The sequence below is a fragment of the Patella vulgata genome, chromosome 6 (assembly GCF_932274485.2).
Source record: "Patella vulgata chromosome 6, xgPatVulg1.2, whole genome shotgun sequence".
NCBI classification, from domain to species: Eukaryota; Metazoa; Mollusca; class Gastropoda; family Patellidae; genus Patella; species Patella vulgata.
The window spans coordinates 59,094,735-59,116,653 of NC_065884.2; the positions used below are offsets into that span (position 1 = coordinate 59,094,735).

The 21,919-nt window shown below is 36.2% G+C and overlaps 2 protein-coding genes across 2 annotated transcripts; both read right to left on the minus strand.

Moving 5' to 3' along the window:
* Positions 1-1,216: 1,216 nt before the first annotated feature.
* Positions 1,217-10,141, minus strand: LOC126823758 (BET1-like protein). Its single transcript, XM_050552733.2, has 4 exons — positions 10,052-10,141; positions 7,862-7,941; positions 4,568-4,624; positions 1,217-3,517 (listed from the first exon to the last, which is right to left on the minus strand). The coding sequence occupies exons 1-4, from the start codon at positions 10,074-10,076 to the stop codon at positions 3,347-3,349; spliced, it is 333 nt and encodes a 110-aa protein (XP_050408690.1). The 5' UTR covers positions 10,077-10,141; the 3' UTR covers positions 1,217-3,346.
* Positions 10,142-13,185: 3,044 nt separating this feature from the next.
* Positions 13,186-21,919, minus strand: LOC126823741 (serine/threonine-protein phosphatase 6 regulatory ankyrin repeat subunit B). The gene is made up of 3 exons (XM_050552709.2): positions 21,525-21,919; positions 19,160-19,571; positions 13,186-17,764 (listed from the first exon to the last, which is right to left on the minus strand). The coding sequence occupies exons 2-3, from the start codon at positions 19,177-19,179 to the stop codon at positions 14,197-14,199; spliced, it is 3,588 nt and encodes a 1,195-aa protein (XP_050408666.1). The 5' UTR covers positions 19,180-19,571; positions 21,525-21,919; the 3' UTR covers positions 13,186-14,196.

The window sequence follows — 21,919 nt, forward strand, 5'->3', positions numbered from 1 at the left end:
TTCAATATTTTACTTGTGCTTAGGGGTCTTTAAACATGGGAATAAACTGGAGGCCCAACAGAAAAGCTACTATTCTGCATCAACTGTGATAATGATTATGGGCCATGTGCTATGAGGGAAATTTTGCCTGATCAGGGGCAGTTCACCTGGCAAGGGTTACTAAAGCTTGTGACCTAGGAATTTCGTGCCATTGAAATAACTAAACCCTGTTCCTTGCCAGGCCTCCGGGAACTTTCTCTGTCAACTTCAGGAGCCCTTTGGTGGCTCCCCTCTGCATTAGAAGGAAGCAGTAAGCGGTATAATGCTGTAAAACAAAAGAATAAAAATAGACATAAAAAATTATCCAGTAAACTGAAAAATGAAATGAAATGAAATGGGGTTTAACGTCCTACTGTTCTGCTCCTAACCTGGGCTAATGAAGACGGGCATATGCCATACAGTGTGCTATGCGTGAAATTTTGCCCGGGCAGCGGCGCTACGGCCTACTCTTATATCGAATTCCAACTGCCAAGGGATCTTTTACGTGCACGCCAATGTGTACACTTGACCTCAGTTTTTCGTACATTCCGAACGACTAGACAGCTGTCCTTGTCACTCACTCCGTCCTGCATCACTGACAAGGGGGAAACCACGCCGGAAAATCTGGATGAACTTTCTCGGCCAATGCAGGGATCGAAAACACCCGAACTCCAGGCTAGCGAGCCAACATCTTACCCACTTAGCCACGTGATCCCCCTCCAGTGTACTGCATTTGGATAAAGAAACCACTGTACCAGATTTATTGTCGGTGATGTTGAGACATTGTTTAGAGAAAATTTTGATATATATTTATGGGGCAATCTCAGTTGGAGTGATCATGCCTCTTGAGTTCCCATAGCCACCATCCCCCATGATGATACTGTACATAATTTTATTATCAGGTTTCGGTAAATTTAACGTCCTACTGGTCTGTACTGGCTAATGTAGACGGACATATCCCATACAGTGTGTTATGAGGGAAATTTTGCTTGGATAGCAGCACTACAGGCTCTTTCTATTTCGAATCCCAACTGTCATGGGTTCTTTTACATGTACAAAAATGTTTACCAAGATCTCCTGCTTATTAGCAGACAGTGTTCTAGTCTCTGAGCCAGAACGGCTCCCTGACTGCACTGAAAATGGGTTGCCGGTTATTGTGTTTGTGATTAAAACTCAACCAATCCCAAATTCATTTACATGTATTAAATAACACCCTTTATTAAATTAAATAAGTGCATGTACATTAAAAACCCACGTATAAAGCAGTCTGTTAATAACCCAAGCACTGTATTATACAACCACAATTCTGCATCCCTTTATTAAAGTAATATTCCCTTGAGCTTAATTAGGTCATCTATTTAAACATAATTAGGTCATATGCTTGACCTTTTAAACTTATTTATATTTGAAAGTATACTTCTAATGACCAGGAAAAATAAAATTATAATTCTATTACACATTCTATTAACCACTGGCCATTTGTATATGAGTTTGTACAACAATGTATTGTTCCAGATTACATGGAGAGAGAGGTGGGGTTTAAGTCCACTTGACAAAAACTTTGGGACTAACATATGGTTTAATTTTATTTCAATAATTTGCTTGTGCCAGAACACCCAGAGAAAACCCATGATGTTGGATAGACGACCATACTCCTTGTCACTTACAAGCGGGAATTGAAAACATACCACTTTACTCAATGACAGACCTTATGATCTAAAGCACACATGTTAACCTATTCAGCCACCAAACCCCCTTCTGGCAATTGTATATGAGTGGAGCTGTTGTCACAGATCACATGGTTAATACACCAATTCTAGCTAGCTCACTCACTGGATCCATGTTAGAATCAGTCATTCATAAAGACACATGCGTTAATATCTGTATTACATAAAATGAGCTTGGCTCGAATTATCATGTAAAGTTTTGAATATTCTAGGTTCGTCGGATAGGGGTTTTGGTATCCTGGAAGTGGTTTTAGAATCAAATATATATTTTTTACCTGTTCATTTTTTCCAACTGAGAGAGAGAGAGAGAAATGGGGTTTAACATCCACTCGATACAACCTAGGTCATTTCGAAACTAACACATGGTCCATTTTTATTTCAATAATTTGCTTGCGTGTAAGGGTCTTTAGCAGTGGGAGGAGACCGAGCCCGTATCTACAGGGGGGTGCGGGGATGCCCCCCCCCCCCCCCCGCTCAGAAATTGCTAACAATCATTAAAGTATACACAGTTCCTTATATTAACCTAAAAAAACTACGCTTCCCTAAGCAGGAGGAGGTATAATTCAGGCGACTATGCGCATATTAATCCCACGGTATCTCATTACTTTATAAACCATTTTTTTTGTACTAATCTAAAATAGTTTTAAATAAATTTAAAAAATCACTATTTTTTTTTTGTTTGAATACTTATTTTAAAATGCTTATTAGACGCCTAGGTAACTACATAGCATGATGATTACAACAGTCTGTTAGAATGACCTTTCCGAAAATTTCCTCAAAATGTTCGCCCCCCCCCCCCTACCAAAAGGTAATGCCCCCCCCGCTTAATGGTGTCTAGATACGGGCCCGGAGGAGACTGGAGGACCCAGAGAAAACCCACGAGGTTGGTGGTTGTGTAATTAGGATCTGATCCAACAAAGAAATATATCTTTCAATTCATAACACACATATCCATACATATATATACAACACAATATCTTTCATCAATTATACCAAATAGCTCTTTCCCATATGGAAAAGATCATTTCCATAAATTCTCCAAACATTTTTTGACTGTGACGACAAAATTAGTTGGAAGTCGAAAATCATTGGTTACAAAATATGAACAAAAAAAAGTATTGAAATTGGCTAATAACATATAAAGAATCTTAATATAAGAGATAAGGGTTGCTTGAAGACCTGGTTTTTCCAAGTGTCAGTTGACTTTTACCTTTTGTGTTATATCATTAAAAAGATATTTTTAGTATATTTTAACATTTTTGTTCATATTGTAAAAGACTTGCAACTTATGCCTAATTTTGCTATCACTGGAGATATATATACATTAACAAAATATAGAAATAACTTAATTAAAAACATGATTTATGATACAAAAGTGGCGGCAGATCTGGATACCAGGAGAGGAAGTGCAGTTGTAACCAAGAAAATGACATCATTCAATTTTATATCTATTGGTCCATAGAAACAACTTGAAGGTCCAAGACTAACAGTCTTCTTACAGATTCCAATGTATCCAGTCATTCCAGCTGAAATAATCATGATCCATTTCATACAAAGTTTAGTATCATATTGTCATAATCCCAAATCACCACCTTATTTGATCATCCAGACGTAACTCTAGTAACAAGGTAGTATGTAAGAAAGAACATGACAACCAGTCCTAATATAATATAACACATCAACTTTCGGTTTCCTTTTCCAGAATTCACCATGTGTGACATTCGACTCATACTTCCAGACAACAGACCAGTGGCACTGCCAAAATTATCAGTCTGAAAGAGAAAGACAATAAAATATACTACTGTACCACATTGTTTTCTTCTTTTATAGCTTACTAAAAAGGAAATTAAAAAGTATCAACAAGTCTGGAAAAATGGCACCTGTCGCAGACTTTGTCAAGTACCAATCATCCAACAATGTACATCCATGCATACAAGCTTGGACATAAGGCACCTGTCACAGACATTATTAGACACAAATGTTCACACAATGTGTATTATTATTATAAATACATTGAGTGTTAATTTGTGTCCGATAAAGTCTATGACATTTGCCTTCTGTCCAGGCTTCATTATCAAGGGCAATAATGCACAAGATAATATTATCAGAAATAATTAAAATTTTGACAGGCTTCTTCTTCTTAGTGTTAGCATAATCAAATGTTGTCAGATAACTTTTGCAGCTACAATGGAATTGATAGAAGATTCCTGCTTGCTCTTCATTTTTCACCCTACATTCCACGAGCCTCTCATTCATGACTGGCTTTTCCTGTAAGTTTCCTTGGAGACACTTGTCTGCGATATTACTCCTAGTGGAAGCAGACGTAAGGCTGCAGAAGACAGACAGCATGCACAAAAAGTTTCAAAGTAACCAAGGGAAATACCCCTGAAAGTGATCGCTAAAATTCAGGAAGATTCCTTGTCTCATGAACATAATAACAGTGTGTGTAAATAATAAGTCGTCGACAGGATGAAGACTTTGTTTCCAAAGCTTCCTCAAGATATTTAAAAATGATCAAGGTCCATAACTCTTAAAGTAATTGTCAGAAATCAATGATAATTAATAGACTTTTTCGTCTCAGGGACTTAAACACTTTGTATAAATTCGGAGTTAGGATGTTTACTTTACCCTCTAGCACATTCATTAGTAACTCTGAAAGTAATTATTCGAAATTGTCTCTTGAACATAAACTATGTTTATCTTTAGCTGCTTGAGTTACATGTTGATCTTGTTAGTATCTCAAATCTGACTTGGGTTTGGATTAAAATACTTTAAACTCTTGACAATAATACACTATGAATATGGTATAATAAATAGCTTACCATGCTGTCCAGAAATGAGTTAGAATCTCGTGACTCATGATCCAAATCAACAGCTATCTGGAAGAAAAAAAGATTTCAAATTTAACTTGACTATTGGTGAGGAAAAATGATCAATCTCAAATAAATCATCACAGAAAAATGTTTTGGACTAAGCTTCCCAAATGCAAAATATCAAATTACACTGTTTCCTTCAGAAATTGATAACACTGAACATACACTGTACATGCATATTTAAAATATGGAGTCTTCAGAGTAGAAAAGGATTGGGAAGCACAGATTTAATGATCTTTGGGATCTACAAATAGGTTCAGACCATCTGTACACATGCCCACATGACATATTTCGACAACATCAGTTAAATGAAACTATCAAACAGAAATATATTCAATTATAAGATACAGACATGGTTAGGTTAGGTTTAACATATTTTGCTCTACTGGAATATTTTTGTAGATAATGATTTACCAATAACTGGTTACGTACATGTATGAACAACCTGCTGCCCTACCAATCAAATAATTTACCAATAATTGGTTATCATACATGTATGAGCAATCAACTGCCCTACCAACCAAATGATTTACCAATATAACTGGTTATCATACATGTATGAACAATCTACTGCCATCCCAATCAAATAATTTACCAATAACTGGTTACCGCACATGTATGAGCAACCAACTCCTATGCTACTGTCTGATTCATCGTAAATTTTAAACGGATTTCTTCGATTATGAACAAACTACTTAACGTTGGTTATTATAAACTTACCTGTGTGTTTGTAATGAACTCCCGTTCGATAAAATCCATTGCACAACTAATTATCACAACGATGAAAACAAGTTCTCTCTTGAAAAATTGAAATATCACAAACTTTTCCCAGAGAAAAATACCAATATGGAAGATGGTTATGTCACTCTGTGGAAGATATCATTTCGTATTAGGGGTGACAGCATAGGAAATTCAAGTACAATTACGACAAGAATCCATGACCACTCGGACCAAAGACCACTCGGTTCAAGACCAGTCGGACCAACTGATAGACCACTCAGCCCAAACAAATAGACTACTCGGACCATACAAAAAGACTATTCGGACCCAACAGAAAGACGACTCTGACCAATAATAAAATGTTGTTTTAATAAATTGATAATTGCGTTTGTTTTAATATAATTACTCGAACCAATAATAAAGTGTTATTTTAATAAATTGATAATTGTGTTTATTTTAATATGACTACTCGAACCAATAATAAAGTGTTATTTGAATAAATTGATAATTGTGTGTGTTTTAATATGACTACTCGAACTAATAATAACGTGTTGTTTGAATAAATTGATAATTGTATTCCAAATCGCAAAATATCGAGAACCACACTTGTAGTCACGTTTAAAAAGGGGCATATAAACGTCCGGTCTTCGTATTATTATGTGCTGTTTATATTAACGCATCAAGGGCGGATAACTTGAAAACGTGTCTCCACCCCCCCCCCCCCATATATAGTAACCCAGGGGTTAGTGGGGTAGAACGGAATGAAACCACTGGGGATACCGCGAATGTGGAAAAAGTAAAATTAGGCTATCAGACAAGAACAGTATACCCGTATATGTAGAAACTGTCAAAAGTCTGGACATACCGAGTCTCATTGCAAGAGTAAAGAAAAATTAGATTGATATTTTCTTTTGGCACCATTATTAATTAATTTTAAAACTAATCGTTGATTTATTTTCCGCACACAAAATTGAACCAAACAACTCTAAATATAAGAATTCCGTATAAGAATTATTTGCTTCTTTGTATTGTGATTTAATAATAAATAAATAGCATATTGTCTAGCCTTATAATATAATTTAATTGGTCCGACTGGTCTTGTTTTGGTCCGACTGGTCTTAGTCCGAGTAGTCTTTGGTCCGAATGGTCTGGATACCTACGACAATTGGCATTGAGTTTGAGCGTTCGCACACATAACTACCCGCATTCCTGTATTTAGTTACCGTCTTTTACATTCTAGTAAAATCTCTGCAAATTTTATAGCTTTACTTTTTGAAATATTTTGTTCTAATTATTTGATTAGCGACTCGGATGGGATTATTTACTTTTGAACACGCATGCCGCACAAACACAACTATACATTCGTTTTACGGGCTTTATCACACTTCGGTCAAAACTGTCGAATCGAGAATTAATGTTCCGCTTCTTACGGGGTCATACGGGCTTAGTAGCATTATATACCCACCCGGGCACCCAATACGGCAATAGACACGCTGAGGGCTGCCGCAACACGCTTAAAGATGTTACTGAAGTGGTTATTATTCGATCGAAAGAATGCGTATAAAATTAAAAATACACTCAAAGAATTCGGAGGTAAGCTTCATGATCCTTGTTAAATTATTTATAACATAAAGAAGATAGGATATTTATAGTTTATTCATGACTTTATTTTTACGAGTATCCGTGCAATCAGTGATATTTTAATTGTGAAGAAAATTTGATAGACTGGCGATCAATGGTTTCCATATAAATCTCCTATGTAATTGCCTTCAATTGATATTTTTCGTCGCCCAAACCCATATACGATCAAAATGATCGCGCTGTCAAACTATCTTTCAATGTTAACCAACACCCGCAACAGGTATATTGGATTCGACCATTACGTCACGAAGACATTGTTGACATCGACTCGGTCGAAATTACAAGTAAATTTTCAAATTTTTCAAGAGAGAAATTGTTCTCATCGTTGTGATAATTAGTTGTGCAATGGATTTTATCGAACGGGAGTTCATTACAAACACACAGGTAAGTTTATAATAACCAAAGTTAAGTAGTTTGTTCATAATCGAAGAAATCCGTTTAAAATTTACGATGAATCAGACAGTAATCAAATTATTAACAGGAGAAAATGATTTGCCGACAACTGGTTATGATGTAAGCAATTTGCTGCCACACCAATCAAATTATTCACACAAGAAAATGATTTGCCGAGCATACCAGCCAAATTTACTTCCATTCCAACAAAATTATTCACATGAGAAAATCAGTCCTACTAATATAACCATTTTTGTTGAAATTTCAGTTATAATTAATTTTTTCATGAAATCATTTAAATTTTGGAAATGATGTGCAGAATATGCATGTCTATATCATAACTTTCCTTGTTTGTCAATTTGTGCAATACTTTGAGCACTACTGACAAAATAATGCTCATGTTGGTGATTAACTAGACTGTTGTCAATATTTCAATTATCCATATATGTACCAACAAAATTATTCACACGAGGAAATGATTCTATTTACCTCTTTTAATCTGGATATTTTTGATGAAAGCCCTTCCACTTTCTGCTGGTTTTCATAATCAAGCATCTCTTCTGTTTTCCCTACAGAAGAAAAATAAATCTTTAGCCAAGCCAATGCAGAAAAGTAAGATGTTATAAAACCCATTTCATTTCAGGGCAGCTATGCTACAACCTACTTCTTTTTATCCACAGAAACTTATAGGCTATTACATGTTTTTGAGTGAAAATACCCTCATACCAACAGGGTATTTTGCTTAAAATGGAACTGACAACTTCTTTCATTCTGGTATTTATGAGACTATTATTATTATTATTTCTTTATTTTAAAGGGTTAATCCTTGGTTATAATTTTCTGATACATTGTCTTAAGTTCGTTCACGGAATCACAGTTCACGTCTCTAATCAACTATTATTTACTCTGATGCTCTGTTTCCATGCATTTCACAACCAAAGGCAAACAGATGTTAGTATTAATTTCAGGGCAATGAACACAACAGATATAAATGGTTTATCCTATTTACATTCAATGGCCAACTGGACAGTATATGCGAGGTTGATATATCGTCTGCTATAGTGCTGCACGCTACCTACTGTACACACTATACGGTTCTACATATTGGTTGCTGACAATTCCGGTCATTATGCAAATAAGATTGTTTGCCTTCGTACTAGTATGCTGTTTACCAATAGTTAGTGTAAATTTTCCCACATTTAGACGGCTCTTACCAAAGATAAAATAGTTGTTTGCAGCACATAGCAAAAATTCAGCTATTTTTATAAAATTTCCTCTTGAATGAATATGAATAACAACAAGTGGTTGCCAAGCAAGAGATGGACGGAGAACATAAGAGACCACATTCCAGGATGCTATAGTCCAACATTTATTTTTTACATCAGATAAAAATTTAGGTAAGCAGGTGAAACAAAATTGGGAATTTTGAAAACTTAGGCTAAGCAAAGCAATAAATGTCTTAAGATTCTCATCTTTTCAAAGATTTCAATTTTTTCCCCCCAGTCTTACCTAAAATTTTGTTAGTCTAATATGACCGAATTACGTAAATTTGTGCATTACCCTGTATTTAGATTTCAATGGTGTCAGTCAAGTAGTTTAGCAGAAGGGGACGTAATTATTTCTATGTCTTTTGAATAGGTTGTCAACTCACTATTATACGATCATAGGTTATCTTTCTCACACTTAAAAATCTTCACACTGGAAATAATAACACAATTACCTCCCTTGTTTTCCTACTCCCCACCATGAAATAGCTATCTTCAAAGGTTTGAATTTGAAGTTGAAAATGATATTTTTGCCAATTTCTCAATTGAACTGGCAATAGTTAATTATTGGATTAATAGGATTATTGGTACTATTTCAGTAACGTACCTCTACCAGTTCCTGTGATCGTAGAGACTTAAAATTTTCAGAGGGTGTTCACGGGGACTAGCCATGACCTCACACCAAATTAATAACTTTTTATTTTACCGTAGTTTGGCTTCTATAAGAGATAGGTTTATCCGATTTTGACGCCATTTTGTTTGTTGACTATTTAGACTCGCATAACGTCATATGTGGATTGTGGGTTAGGATAAGGGTTAGGGTAAGGGCTAGGACCTGTAGATTTCGTCATAGTCTCAAGATGTAGACAGGGCTAGCCCTAACCCTAACCCTGTCTTGTCTAAATAGCCAACAAACAAAATGGCGTCAAAATCGGATAAACTTTCTCTCGTTATAAGCTAAATACGGTAAAATAAAAAGTTATTGACAGATTCAGCTGAAATTTGATGTGAGGTCATGGCTAGGCTCCATGAATACCCCCTGAAAATTTCAAGTCTCTACGATCATGGGAACTGGTAGAGGTACGTTACTGAAATAGTACCGGATTATTCTTTAACAAGGTAGGACTGTTTATAGATACCATCTATTTAAGGGCTTTATTTTAATACATTTTAAAAATATAACTTAAAAATCTGAAATTGAAACTTTCAGTCAGGAGTCCGGGTAATTCATATTTCATATGTGGACGTGGTTAAACTGTCAAACTATATAAACGTACTACACCTACGGTACTGAAAAGCTGATTCATTGAGAAGTAGAGGTAAAGAAACATTTGTACACGATTATCTGGAATTTAGATAATTATGGTCATGGAATATAGTAATTCCAGTATAATGAAATAAATCAAATATTTACCATTTCTTGTTCTGTAATCTGCCATGTTGTCAAATTACACCGGAAATGTCAAAATTTGATGACGCTCAAAACGTCGACGTGGATTTTCACAACTTTAATCCTATTCGCTGGTTACCTCCCTTTAGTCGTTATTCAATCCCTTTATCAAGGTTTCTCTCGGTTAGACTCACCGGCGGCTGTGACTTTGAAAACCCTTTTCACAAAATATAATAGGTTGGGGATAACTATAGCGTCTAAAGTCTATTACTTTCATGTTCATGAGCGAGGTTATCAAATTCAGGGGCAAATAACTCGGCTGAAACCGAATCTCTATCAGGTCAAAGACTATAGTAATTGCTCCATCTGTAGTGTCTGTCCATGGGTTGGCCCTGAACAGACAGGCGCAAGCTGTTTTTGAACATTAAAAAAAACCCCAAATTCTATCTGCAAAACACGAAAATACCCTCTTCAAAACAAAGAAATATTCAGTTTAACCCTTTCGTCGTACAAAATATTGTACATTCTAATGTCACTCTATCCATATCTGATGAGCCTCATGAAAAACTCCGGAGCAAGTTGGCCCCGACCGGTTGTAATGTTCTCAATTTAGTATCCTTCACCCAGCTATATACAGGTGTGGAAGTAGAAGCAAGTCAGTAAATCTTATAACAACGTAACCCTCATAAAACATGTAAAAAATCTGTAAATAGGCGAACAGCCTTCCCAGATTTCTCTCAGCTACCAGTTTCGTTCTTATTCGAACTCTTCGGGCCTAATGAGGATGTTGTTGTTGTTAGTTAGTTGTTTTTTACGTCCGCTTCCACCGAGGTGGCCCTCTATATATAGTGTCGGTGGGCACCGGAGCACATGTGACGTCACAGATGAACCGGTGTCGATCTTTGGCACCGGAGTCGATTATTCCGAAAAGTGTGCAAAGATATTCGGCTAAGAAATTTACGGCATTTAGGAGGAATCCTAATTTGAAGGATACGCTGATGCAACCAATACTCATCTATCCACCACGGGACCCGCAAACCAGCGGAGTCACTGTTCAAAATCTATTCGAAAAATGTATCAAGAAGGATTGTGATATCTGCTACAAATTAGACCAAAATAACTACTTATTTAGTGGTAAAACTGGTAAGAAATATTCCTGCCGCACGTGCTATAATATTTTAAGTAGAAATATAGTCTACCTATTAACATGCTCCCTCTGCAAAAAACAATACGTAGCAGAAAGCACACACTGATCAGCAGTAAATTTTCGCTAGGCCGCTACAATCACTGATAAGGATGACATCGATGCGACTTAATGAGCCAGATATATTAACTTTTTTCCTGCGACAAATTAAATTCTAAAACATTTTTTGTATGTAATGGAAAAATAAATAAAGGCGTTTGACGTATTTGGAGGTAAAAATTATTTCCTATTTAGTGTAAATGGGTATTAAAATGACTAAAAGGCAGCATTCCGCCCGAAGCAGTAACGTCTTATGTAAACAATGCAACCCGCGTGCTGTGACGGCAGTAATCTTTGACAGAGATATTACTTCTCGCAATTCTCTGTGAAACAGATTGCAGAAAGCAAACGTGCCTTTTCAAAACGAATAAAGGAACACTATGCAGATATTAGACACAGCAGGCCAAAACCGGTCGCACTACACTTCAACTTAAATAGACATACGAGTAGAAATGTTAAAATTTTAAAAAATTATAGAGCTTTTTAAGACTGACCCAGATAACGGCAAAAACGATGCCGTAAGGAAAGCCAATGAATTCAAATGGATTCACACTTTAAGAACATTCGCACCGAGGGTCCCCCACTTTATTGTTTACCCTCATAAAACAATTTACTCCGTGAAAAGTCTTTAGGTTAAAAATCAATAACTTGGTTATTTATTGGTTGATTTGAATGGTATTGATTTGATAAATATCTAGAGACTTTAATAATAATGCCTCTGTGGTGTTTAATTTTAACTCCGCAAAATTTCAAACCAATACATTTGTTATTCCTGATTGGATGGAAATACTGAAACTCATTTTGGAATGCCTGCATTAGAACCATATCTAATAGTCAAAATATCACATCCATGGAGCATTATACAAGAGCTAAGGTTAAGTAGATAAATCAATATGATTGGTCGAGACTTTGTGACGCAAAAACTCTTCTTCTAATTGGGGTAAATTTGATTTTTCTACCTTTTCCAGATATTTTAATGCAGATGAAAATGTGTGCGCCAGAGCTCGGTTTATTTTCAATGAGATGTACCCGTTTCGTGTGGTTTCCCCAATGATTGACCCAGCACATTCTTTGATATGCTACCCTCGTCAAGGTTACGAGATGAAAACAGGTGGCCTTAATATTTAGATCTAACCCTATTATACACCCCGTTCGTCGCTCAAGTGACGGACAGATCTGTTGTGCATTGAGAGATATTAAGAGGAAAATCAATTACAGATATCATATAAATTACAGAACAGAAGTCGTACGAAGTGAAGATTTTGGAATAAAGATTAATATTTTGAAACGTTGCCGTCCCACATGATTGTTGATTCCCGCTAGTAAGCTACTGTTACTAGGACCTCTGTTTTCACTTCCTCGATGTCGACATATTCGAAGTAAAATTATGCAAGGGTTACCACACCTCCCCTTTTGTAATTTCGCTTACCAGGATGTTATAACGTTAAACAGTTACGTTTTTGTCTTCGTTTTATAAACGCAACAGACCATGTATAAAGTAAACATATATATTTCAGATATGGTGTAGATGTATTGAAAAAAATACCATTATAACCAGGATGGTATTTTATACATCACCTGAACATCACCTGATGTTTTTCAGATATAGGGTATCAATAAAAAGGATGGTATTATATAAAAGGGTCAACATCACCTGGGCCCTGTTTCTCGAAATCTTAACTCAAGATAAAATCCAAATTTTATTAGATACTTCAAGTTTGATTAGCTAAGCACTAAAATCAATCTAATATCATCCCATCATATTAGTAAAATTTGGATTTTATCTTAATAAAGTTTCGTGAAACAGGCCCCTGGTGTTTACACTACTCTGTGTGTGTATAAAAAACTAAATAGAATACATATTTACTAATTCGTTCCACTCCAGTGATAAAGAATAACAAACGACTGTATCAAGTAACAGGTACTTCAAATTATTTTGCTCAAATATCTAATCAGATTAACAAATATGTATTAGACAGGTTTAATCCATTAGATATCGTAAAATGAAATGTAATTATATAAAAATCATATTTTCTACAGCCCTTAAAGGACAATATTGGTGCCAGTCATTATCACATGTGTGATAGAGCTGGTTAAACACATTCCAAATATAATTTTAACACAGAGATCATTGCTACGATAGCTGAGTAATACAGGTTTCCTGAATCGGTAGTGACGAACGCCAAAGGAAAACACGAGTCATACCTCTATATAACTGACTGATGTGACGAGTGATAGTACACTGTAACTGCACCACATACTGTGCCAGTATGAGGTGTGGGTGTCGAAGATATGGATTCTCCTGCACCGGTAGTTGTGTTAATAGCACCAAACCCGATATTAATACAGATGGAGGGGATAATGAGGAGGAGGATGATGCTCTATCAACCATCGTCAACCATCTTGGATTGAATATCGATTTTTGCCTAGAGTCGCAAATCCGATTTTGAAAGACTTTTGGTATTTTGATAAGCAAATAGCATGCTAGAACAGTTGAGTTCAGCTTTCTGAAAATTTATTCCAGACTTGTGGATACCCTATCTAGATTATGCGACAATTGTTGCCGGGCATAGAGTCTTCGATGTAAAAACTGACCACATTACCATTTCTGAACGAATAGGAGAACTTAAAATTCTTAACAACTGAATATATCATAAATATATTAGAAAATTTGGTCGCCATTTTGAATTTTTGCCATCTTGAATTTGGGACACTCATATTAGAGATTATTTTTTTATGATCAATGATTCTGATATCTTGTAAATTACTTTAGTTGACCAAATAGAAAATTTGGCTTATATGGGTCTGAACAAGATTTTGGTAAACTGATCCGGAATTCGATCAATCAATTGTGGACACTTTAGACCTAAAATCATAGTTAAATCTATTCATCAAATTGGTAATGAAAATTGACCTGTCACATGGACTACTGGTCAATATCATAATAGTCCTCTTCACAGAAATCGCTCAGACTAAAGCTTTCCCAGTTGTATTCTAAATCATCACCACCGCCGCCATCATCATCATTATCATCACCATCCTCGTCGTCATCATCTGTTTCTAGGCTGAAATATTTGTCTGCTACGGAACATTTTAATAGAAGAAAATTCTGCACCATCATTGGTAGCTTCAGCAGTGTAACCCTTTCCTTTATGTTTGACCCCAAACGTTGCCTTATAATTCTCCTACACATTGATCTTAATGATAAGTTATTACAAAATGAATGAAATTCTGATTCTATTGACAATGGTTGGTCTTCGTCCTCAACTGGTATGAAATTTAATTTAGAAACAATGTCAACCCTGGCAGCCCCACTTTCATATAACAGTTTCCAAAGATCAATAATTCTAGTGGATTCCTTGGCCTCGTAGAAATAATGTCTGTCGTGTGTATTCTTCAAGTGATAGTTCGCAGCCACTAGGTAGGAAATCAGAACAAGGGCATTCGGAAACTGATTGCGTTCAATAAATTCCCCGGCCAAATCCATCATAGACAGTCCCATTCTATCTGTTGTGTCCACTCCACAACTTCGCATAATGGACTTAGACAACTTAAGATCTGGTACGGAATAGAAGTCAATACCAGATATGGGCTTTCCAGTTTTATCTAATATCTTAATATCTCCACCAGCTGTGAGGAGCTTTTTCACAAAGTTATATTCTCCAAGTTGAGCAGCGATCATTAAGGCTGTCATCCCAGCAAGATCGTGTACATTAACATCTATAGCTTTACATAATACAACGTCCAGACATTCGAGATTCAGTTCAGATTCTTCAAAGTCATGAAAAACCAGGTTTACAAGTCCTAAAACACACAGATGTAAAACAGTATGCCCATAACAATTATTTATATCTAACTTACAGCCGTGATCCACCAAAATCTTCATGTAAGGAACGTTGTTCAAAACAGCTGCAACCATTAATGGTGTGTTACCAGTAGAGTTTTTAAGGTTTATATCAACGCCTTCACCATTCAGAAAGACGTCTAAAGAAGTAGTAGGTAAATCTCGCACCCTGGCCAACACATGTAAAATGTTATCACCATTTTCATCAATATCATCGAAGTCAATCTTACTGGAATCAACTAAATGCTGAAAATATCCAAATCCTGAAGCTCTCAATATGTTTTTGACTAATTCGTTGCCACGGTTTTGTGTTCTAAATTCCGCACCAAAGCTTTCCAATAACTTCATTATTTCGATTTCGTTCCCTGTATCATAGAAGGAAAAGCAAAATCTATGATTGGGAAAAGCGTAATAAATAGCAGATCTACCGAGACTATCTTGTTTATTGATGTCAGCTTCATGTTGACAAAGACATTTAATGAGTTCTAGGTTTTTGTTTTTGACAGCCGACATTAACGGGGATATGTTTTGGTTATCAAATAAATTCACGTCGCAGCCATGTATCTCTAACAAAACACTAACAATACTTTTATTGCCATTTTGTATTGCTCGGTGTAGCGGGGATCTCCCGTTGATATCTTGCTTATTGATATTAGCGCCATGTTGATGTAGACATTTGGCGATTTGGGTCTCATTTTGTTCTACAGCTAAAATCAATGGCGTGATCCCCTTGCCATCTGATAAATTTACATCACAGCCATAAGCTTTCAATAAATCATCAACAATAATTTTATTGCCATTTTGTATTGCTCGGTGTAGCGGGGATTTCCCGAAAGTATCTTGCTTATTGACATCAACGCCATGTTGGAATAGGAGTTTGGCGATTTGGGTCTCATTTTGTTCTACAGCCAACATAACTGGTGTAATTCCCTCGCCATCTGATAAATTCACATCACAGCCATGAGCTTTCAATAAATCATCAACAATAATTTTATTGCCATTTTGTATTGCTCGGTGTAGCGGGGATTTCCCGAAAGTATCTTGCTTATTGACATCAACGCCATGTTGGAATAGGAGTTTGGCGATTTGGGTCTTATTTTGTTCTACAGCCAACATAATTGGTGTAATTCCCTCGCCATCTGATAAATTCACATCACAGCCATGAGCTTTCAATAAATCATCAACAATAATTTTATTGCCATTTTGTATTGCTCGGTGTAGCGGGGATTTCCCGAGAATATCTTGCTTATTGACATCAACGCCATGTTGGAATAGGAGTTTGGCGATTTGGGTCTCATTTTGTTCTACAGCCAACATAAATGGTGTAATTCCCAACCCATCTGATAAATTCACAACACAACCATGAGCTTTCAATAAAACATCAACAACACTTTTATTGCCATATCGTATTGCTAAGTGTAGTGGTGACCTCCCACAGATATTTTGTTTATTGATATTAGCGCCATGTTGGTGCAGAAGTTTGGCAATTTGGGTCTCGTTTTGTTCTATAGCGAACATAAATGGCGTGATTCCCCACTTATCTGATAAATTTATATCACACGCACGGGAACTCAATAAAACATCAACAACACTTTTATTGCCATTTTGTATTAATCGGTGTAATGAGGATTCCCCGAAAATATCTTGCTTGTTGACATCAGCGCCATGCTGGGATAGAAGTTTGATAAAGCCGATCTCATTTTGTTCTACGGCCAACATCAGTGGGGTGATTCCCATCTTATCGGATAAATCCACACCGCAGCCGTGTGTTTTCAATAGCATATCCACAATACACTCATTTTTATATTTGGTAGCTAAATGTAATGGAGTTTCGCCGAATTTATTTTGTAAATTTATTTCTAGTCCAGATTTGATTAATTTCTGTACAAACAAAATGGCGTTTGGTTTGGTGACAATTTGGTGAAGAACTGTATCTAGATTCAGATCTACGACCGAAACATCAGCCCCATGATCCATTAAATATGCCAATACCGACATAAATCCCCTACTTGCCGCACTACACAAAGCGGGTATGAGTGCACTGGATACAATATTTACATCAGCCCCTGCTTCAACTAACGCCATTACAAACAAAAGACACGTGGTCTCACATTTGAACCAATCTATACATAAATGCAAAGCTGAAAGACCCGAGCGAAGTGAGACGCAATTTATTACATCCTTGACTTGTTGATGCTTCAACAAAATTGAAACTATTTCCAAGTTACCTTTCTTACAAGCCACTGTAAGAATAGTTTCATGAAATTTCGAATTGACGCATAGAACTGGAAATGATATTAAATATTTTAATATTTGTATTTTCTCTGTGACAACAGCTTCAAACAACGCAGACCAAAATCCACATTCGAAAGATAATCCACAATTCAGTAGAAATTTGAACCCCTCCACAAAATCTGATTCAATGGCACTGGATAACAGTTCTATATTATTACGTGTGTCCAGACGTTCTGTTCTGTTGTAAATCAATTCGTTGGTGTATAACAATTGTGTGAGGACCAAATTTCGCAGTTGTAGAGCCTGTTTGCAGCCCTCTTTACGGAATTTGTTTTTGGCCACTGCAGTGTTTGGCATCTGTTGAAGAAATAACCTCACATCCTCAATTCTATTCAACTGGATTGACTCCCAAAATCTGAAAATATAGAAAATATGCTACTGACCTCATTGCTCATTATGGAAGCAAATCTATTCTACATAGCAAAACCCTACACAAAACCGTCTAGTTTGGGGAGGTGGGGGTGGGGGTTGAAGTGATTAGAATCAATCCCAAGATTCAGATTACTTATACAGATTAGCTTGTCTCTGACATCATAGTTACCTATTTATGAAAGAATTATTGAAAATATTTGTTTTGCACTGATATTCAGGTAGATTGGTTTTACGGAGATTATAATGTGCGGGGGGTTGGATGGCTGAATGGTTAGCGTGCGCGCGCTGTATCATAAAGTCTGGCGTGGTTTCGAATCCCCGGTTGTACGTGACAAGGAGTAGGATCGCCTGTCCAACCTCGTGGGTTTTCTCCGGGTCCCCCGGTTTCCTCTCACTGCTAAAGACCCCTATGCGCAAGCGAATTATTGAAATAAAATTAAACCATGTTAGTCCCGAAATGACCTAGTTTGTGTCGAGTGGACGTTAAACCCCATTTCTCTCTCTCTCTATAATGTGCGCTTTTTGTCAAAATAAAATCATGAAGATAAGATGGAGAAAGGCCGTTAATAATTGTATAAATGAATTTGAGTTTTTGTCTGATGCAGTTCTATTTTTGCTTAATAAAACAGTCTATGGTTGGTACCCCTTGCGGCACCACACAAGGGCTCCCAGTTGCAGGTGCTCTAATTTAATTTTAAACCCCATTTCATTTCATTTCTAATTTAATTTGTTAGCTAGTTGGTCGGTGCAGTTGTCCCAGATGAAGTCACAATAATCAAAATGAGTGGAAATGAAATAAGTATAGATGGTTTGTAACAACTGGCTGTTTAATCTGTATTTAAGGGATCTTACACAATTGACAAAGTTACTGTGTGGACAGTCTACAGGTCACAATTTTTATCCGATTTTGACGAAACTTTAAGTACAGGTTTTATCTCCAAGAGATATCGACTCCTTTCGATATTTCATGGATCAAGGTCCTCTGATTGTACAGTTTAGCGCGACAATATTGTAGCTACCTATAAATAAAAGCTTGATCTCGATTTAACTTCATACATCTTATCGCGGTAGTTGCTTCAGGAACATGAGTGGGAGTAGAACGTTAAACCCCATCTCATTTCACAGTATATTATGTAGTAAGAAATTTGATACGCGCCTTATTTACACACTTGAAAGAACATGCATAGTGTAAATAAGAATTTACTGAAGTGTGTTTGTTAGAATTACTATAATGCACCGCTTAGAATAAATAATTTCGTGATGTCTCACTCCTGTAATGACGAACGTCTCGACAGCCATACTAAAGATATTAACGATTTATACTTGTTATTTATTCAATTTCCTCCACACCCAACTACTATTAAGTATATAATCTTACCTGACATTGACACAAAGCATCTCTTTTCAGTTGGAGCCTCTAAGTAGTTGTAAGGCAGATATTTTCATTTGAAGTCTAAAACCAAACGTCCAAACCTTTTATTGTTGCCAGAAGTACGCCATTATTGCACCCTTATTGACTCCAATGTTATTTCAAGCCCATGTCACAGGCCGTAATTTTTTCCCTAATATTCGTTTAGCTAATTCCTTCACGAGCCAATCATATCCTCCGAAGCATATATAAAGTTCACTTTGGAAATCAGGAAAAATAAAGTCAAATCTTTACTTCCGGTTCAATCTAAGCCGTCTTGAGGCATTTTTTGCCAATGTTATACTTCCGCACAAATGTTTTCTTTTCCCACCAAAACTAACAAGATATTCAAAATTCAAAACTTTCTCATAAAACGAAACGTCTGAAAAAGGAAGAAAAATATATCGGAGAATTAGGCTATAAATAGCTAGCACTACATTCGTCACCAAATGTAGGAATTTGTTGGGTTTGTTAATAGGCTTATGATTCACGCATGCGTAATACAGCATAACAATGAATGAACGTATAATTTCGGCCAAATCATTGAAAAACAACGCTGGATTAACCTAACCGTTAATACTTGCAGTTATGCGAAAATTGTGTCGTAACATTTCGCCGAGTTTGTTTCATTATTTAATTAGTTATAATTAATGGCATAAAGGGTGGAGGTAGGACGATTTACCCAATACTAACTAAATACTACCACAAACTACCCCATTATCGTGAGAAACTATGACACTTGTTGAATTATTATACCCCCAATAATGAGTTAATTTTTGGAATCAGCAATTGTACAATAAACTGTAAAAGTCTATTTATAGTATCAGTACCCGGTAGCTCAAGCGTCTCTCAAAAACTAGCCAGATATCTCCCAATTCTAACCCAATACTACAAAATACAACCACATACTACCTTATTATTATTCAAAACTGACAGAATTCTCCAATTACTTTAATATCAATGAGTTAAATCATATAAAAAGTGTAAACATTAGAAATATCTATTTGTTGTACATTTCTTTTATATAATTGAAGTATTATGTTACTTTTTCACAATAAGGAGGGAGTATTCAGTAAATATTCGCTATTCCGCGACAATCACTGATAAGGATGACAACGACGCGACTTAATGAGCCACAAATATTATCTTTTTTCCCTCCGATAAATTAAATTCTAAAAGATTTTTTTTTTATGTATTAGAAAAATAAATAAAGACGTTTGAAGTTTTTGTGGGTAAAAATCATTTCCTATTTTAGTGTAAATGGGTATTAAAATGAGTAAGAGGCACCATTCTGCTCGAAATAATGCTCGCGCCATTGAGCCAATGATTGGCGCCGCGTGATATGACGTCATGTGTTGAAGGCAGTCATCTTTTACAGATATATTAGAAGACTTTTGTAATACTCTGTGAAACAGGTTGATAAAGTTAGCCAATCTTAATTTTTTTTCAAACGTTACGAGCATTAAACAACAAAATGTGTTTGCATTGTGAAACTAATAGGGTCCCGAAGAAGAACAGACACATCAGACTTAACTCATCGTTTTAGCGCCATTCCTGTGGCTACGCCAATGTCCGCACCGCGACATCTTTTGTCTTTACTTTCACAAGCATTTTCCAGTAGCATAGTAACCAAAAATACCAGATAAATTCTAACGAAGAATTATCCAACAGTGCTGCATTCTTTCGAAAACTTCAGCTGTGTACCAAGGCACATATACACATCGGTTTTGACACGTGTCCTCTAATGACCACAATGCTTTCCGCTAAATTAGGAAAAAAAACTCTGTTAACAATTGTAGCCTCTATAGAGTTGACAGAGTTTCAGGATGGTTTGTGTGTGGATGTGTCAAGGGGTGGGGGTTGGGTCGTATAACATCGGTCCCCTCACGACCCCAGTACTTCACACAAACTCTATCGCTTAAACAAGCCAAATGTGGGATTCTTTTTTTTTTAATTCAGCAAAACGAAAGTTTCTATATATAATCGTCTATCTAAGCCAAAAGTAACAACATGTCTGCATGAACTATTTGCCGAAAACAAGTATCACTCGTTCCACCCTTCGTGAATCAAATGTGCCCACTCAAACTGCCCACACACTGTCCCCCTCACAACAATATAACGAAGATGTCAAAAATCAGGTTGGTATGATAAAAAGTAGCGAAAAGAACAGGAAGTAATTGACATAGGCTTGTTCCAAACTGTTTCATAGATGTGTGAAAGTTTTCTTTCTTTAACCATTGCTATAGCTATGGCCATTGTTGTTTATTAAACATAGGTTGTTATGTAAACATGTTATTAGTGGTATCTATAATGCTTTTTAAAATAATGCATTTACCTTCAACTGGGGTAAGCAATCCATCATGTGTATGTGTCGGTTTCGAACCGGAATAGTGTTTTAATAGTCAGGGGAGGTAGCTTCATTTTATGCAATGAGGAAGCAGACCACTAATTCAGTATCTCACTTGTTAAATTGATCTTCTAAGTGGTTTTATATTCGTCGAGTTGATGATTTATTCATTCTTGACTTGAATGGTATCGACTGCAGATCCCTCTGACTTCTGGTATATGTTTTTCGTTTGAATGTTGCTAAAGCTAAATAGCCGTTGATGGCTAGACCCTTTTTTTTACATTTTCGATAGATGTGGAAAGCTTTAATTTACTTGGCTGATCTTCTGAATTGTAATATATAACTAAGAACAACAAAATCCGTGGCATTCTAATGTCTTCTGT

Excerpts from the sequence above, each read along its gene's own strand:
- LOC126823758 (XM_050552733.2), bottom strand. The coding sequence starts at position 10,076 with ATGGCAGATTACAGAACAAGAAATG. Across the intron at positions 4,625-7,861 it reads AAATATCCAGATTAAAAGAG|ATAGCTGTTGATTTGGATCA; the intron begins GTAAATAGAATC and ends TTTTTCTTCCAG. Across the intron at positions 3,518-4,567 it reads ACTCATTTCTGGACAGCATG|ACTGATAATTTTGGCAGTGC; the intron begins GTAAGCTATTTA and ends TTTCTCTTTCAG.
- LOC126823741 (XM_050552709.2), bottom strand. The coding sequence starts at position 19,179 with ATGCTTTGTGTCAATGTCAG. Across the intron at positions 17,765-19,159 it reads ATGCTTTGTGTCAATGTCAG|ATTTTGGGAGTCAATCCAGT; the intron begins GTAAGATTATAT and ends CTATATTTTCAG.